General features: G+C 39.4%; 1 protein-coding gene across 1 annotated transcript in view; it reads left to right on the top strand.

The window, feature by feature from the left end:
* The window catches only part of LOC138055989 (fibroblast growth factor receptor 1-like), a 58087-nt gene extending 56506 nt beyond the window's left edge, over positions 1-1581 (top strand). Inside the window, exons 17-18 of the mRNA XM_068901845.1 lie at positions 694-734; positions 1481-1581. Coding sequence (XP_068757946.1) covers positions 694-734; positions 1481-1581 — 142 coding nt within the window. The remainder of the gene's footprint in view (positions 1-693; positions 735-1480) is intronic.
* The last annotated feature ends 1333 nt before the right edge of the window (positions 1582-2914 follow it).

Raw genomic sequence — 2914 nt, 5'->3', positions numbered from 1 at the left:
CGTCCTCACTATTTTTATTCAGCGGTCATGGAGAACTTGAAACTGGACTATTGTCTAGATAAGTGCGAGGATGATTTCCCACTTTCGTTTAATGGTGACTCCTTTGTAGCTGGCGATCACATGGTACAAAAAGCGCCATTCTGGAGAGCAAAGTGCGCTCTGGGACGTCTAAAATAAAGCAATTTAATTTTTTTGTTTTGTTTTATATGTCAAAGTGCGCAATTTGCTCTCCAGTATGGCGGTTTTTGTGCTATGTGATCTCCAGCTGCAAAGAGCGAATTTGGTTTCAATCAGATTCAAAGTTTCCACTACCACTACCCGTTGGACCACAGATGACAGGTCTACCTCATTGCTGCAGTAGATCCTTACGAAAGCAGATAGTATTAACAAAGATTCTTGTAAAAAATAAGCAATTGAAAAGGAAGAAAGTCAAACTAAACGCAGTATTATTTTAGTCACATTGATACCGCTGTAAATTTTGGTGAAGATTAAATGTTACCATAATAAGTATTTTGTATCTAACCGACAGGATTAACATTTTGAATTCTAGAGGTCACCTTCTTTATCACACATTTATTTAAAAAGTCAAAAACCATAAGGTTCGCCGTTGGAAATACTAATACAGATAGCCATCTCATATTGCATATCTATCATTTAGAATGTTTTTGATGTAACTGCATTTCTGCTTTACAGGTGGTCCTATGGAGTCGTCCTTTATGAGATCTTTACCATCGGTAGGTGTTTTGTGTACTGAGAATAAACATTTAATCACAAGTGTTATGATGGTGAGTTTAAGTCCAAATTATCATAATCATCATCATCTACCTCGCATATGTCCAGAAATTCAAGTAAAATTAGACGCAAGCCTCATCTTAACATCCAACACGAAGTGGCCCTTTAAGTCTAAGCATTTCATATCTATTTCTAACAATACGGTTAAGGTAAAGGCTAGCGTTACATTTTAGGTCAGGGTAAATGCAGCAATTTACCCTACTCGAGGAGCAGCATTTGGAGGGAGACTTTGTGACGTTAAATTTCCAAGATACAAGTGATGTTGAAGTCGGAGAAAAGAGCGAGGGCACACCTCGTGACGCTTATTGAATTCAGTTGCATCAAATTACGTCCTAGCTGTTGTCGTTATTATCATCATCATTGTCATTATTATTATTATTTCTACCCTTCTCCCAGTTGGGGCAATTTCTTGAGACTGGACTTCACCCAGAGGTCTAGGGTCATCAATTGTCCATGGACTGTCTCAATAGGTTCATTCCGATTGTTTGATTTTCTTCCACCATGGCACCTTTCTTTGTTTTTATTCCCCACCGTATCTTCTTTAATCATCATCTGAGGTAGTTTGAATTTTAATTGACTACACTTTCGCACCCTAACCCAGTCAACATGCTTGTGAAACTACATTTGATTACTGTTGTAGCAAGCGGTTAGTAGGATAAGACATTAATGAAATGTTGACAATTATCAGGAGGTATTCCATATCCGGGGTGGTCGGAGGCCAAGACCATAGCAGAATTGCAGAAAGGTTATCGCATGCCGAAACCTCCACACATCGCCAATACTATGTAAGTGTCCTTTCGTATCATTTCCTTGCACTTAAGGTAGGGTAACGTACTTTTTTATTGAAACGAAGAAAATAAAGGGAAAACTGGTAAAGAGGGGGGGGGGGGGCATCACGGGTGACCCAAGCTCTACTATTCGCATGTGACGTAATCTTAATATCATATCAACATGACCATTACTTTACATAATAGGGAAATTACAAGGGTTTGTATGGAGAAAAATTAGGAGTGATTTTTCAATAAAATTTTCTCACCAAAAAAATATTGTAGATCCGTTAATTTGTGTTTCCCACTGTGGGTATGGGTGTAACTCCAGGTAACATGTACAAGGAAAATACTGTTCAGAGCATCTACCAGTAGTTTTGGACTAGTTTAATCGGCGCACTTCCACGTTGCACAAAGTAACTTAATAGTCAACTGAAAAAAGAGGCATGCATATGAATACACTAAAAAACTACACAAATCGGATAATGGAATAAACGATCTTTCTCCAATGTGTTGTAGATATACTTACATTTTAGTAAGGTGTAATCCCGTTTCAAAACAAGCTATTCTCCTATATTTTCAGCAGTTACGACGAATACACTGTTTTCAGTAAGAGGGCTCTTTTCTATCTGATCGTCCGATTTCTATTCGCGCAACTCCAAGAGCGACTTACTATCTGATTGGCTGAGCGTGAATTCAGTTAAGTTGACAATACAATACAAAATAAAATTAAAAAAACGTCCGTGTCCAGTCTTCACCACAACATATCTAAAAACTAAACATCTTTCAACGGAGTACAAAACACTCGGTCAGGTGAGTACCAATAAGTAGGTCCAAAGCACCACCGGAGAGATGTAACTTGTCTTCTATTGACATTGGGTGTGGGTAGCCTTCAATAGTCTTACGTGATACAATCTTAGCGTTGCTGTAGCACTTCCTGACTGTGTAGACGTTTCCAGTTATCTTCACTTCCGCTTTCTTTCGTCCTCCACCTAAGTTCATTGTCAGCTGCTTTTGAGGACCAGATATTCCAAGCTGTTTTGCAGCTTATTTGGATAAAAGGCTCTTGTTTGAGCCAGAATTTAATTAACATGGGAAGTAAGTCGGTGAACTTCCCGCCACTGTCTCTGATGTTTACCTTTAGCCCTGCGCAAATCCCTAGAAAGTGTTTGATAACTTGTGTCTTTGTGTCGTCCCTTCCTTGGATGCTCCGATTCTCGGCTGCAGGTGGAGTACCATGGCTAGTGAAGATCATTGCATCGTGGCTCAAACTGGACTGCATAGGTTCCTTTCTCTTGTCGTTGTGCAGAGAATGGTGATAGTTCTTCTTGCAGTTACTGCGCGTTGTAGCGGAA

The sequence above is a fragment of the Montipora capricornis genome, chromosome 7, assembly GCF_036669925.1.
Source record: "Montipora capricornis isolate CH-2021 chromosome 7, ASM3666992v2, whole genome shotgun sequence".
NCBI lineage: Eukaryota > Metazoa > Cnidaria > Anthozoa > Scleractinia > Acroporidae > Montipora > Montipora capricornis.
This window is presented reverse-complemented; position numbering and strand designations above follow the sequence as displayed.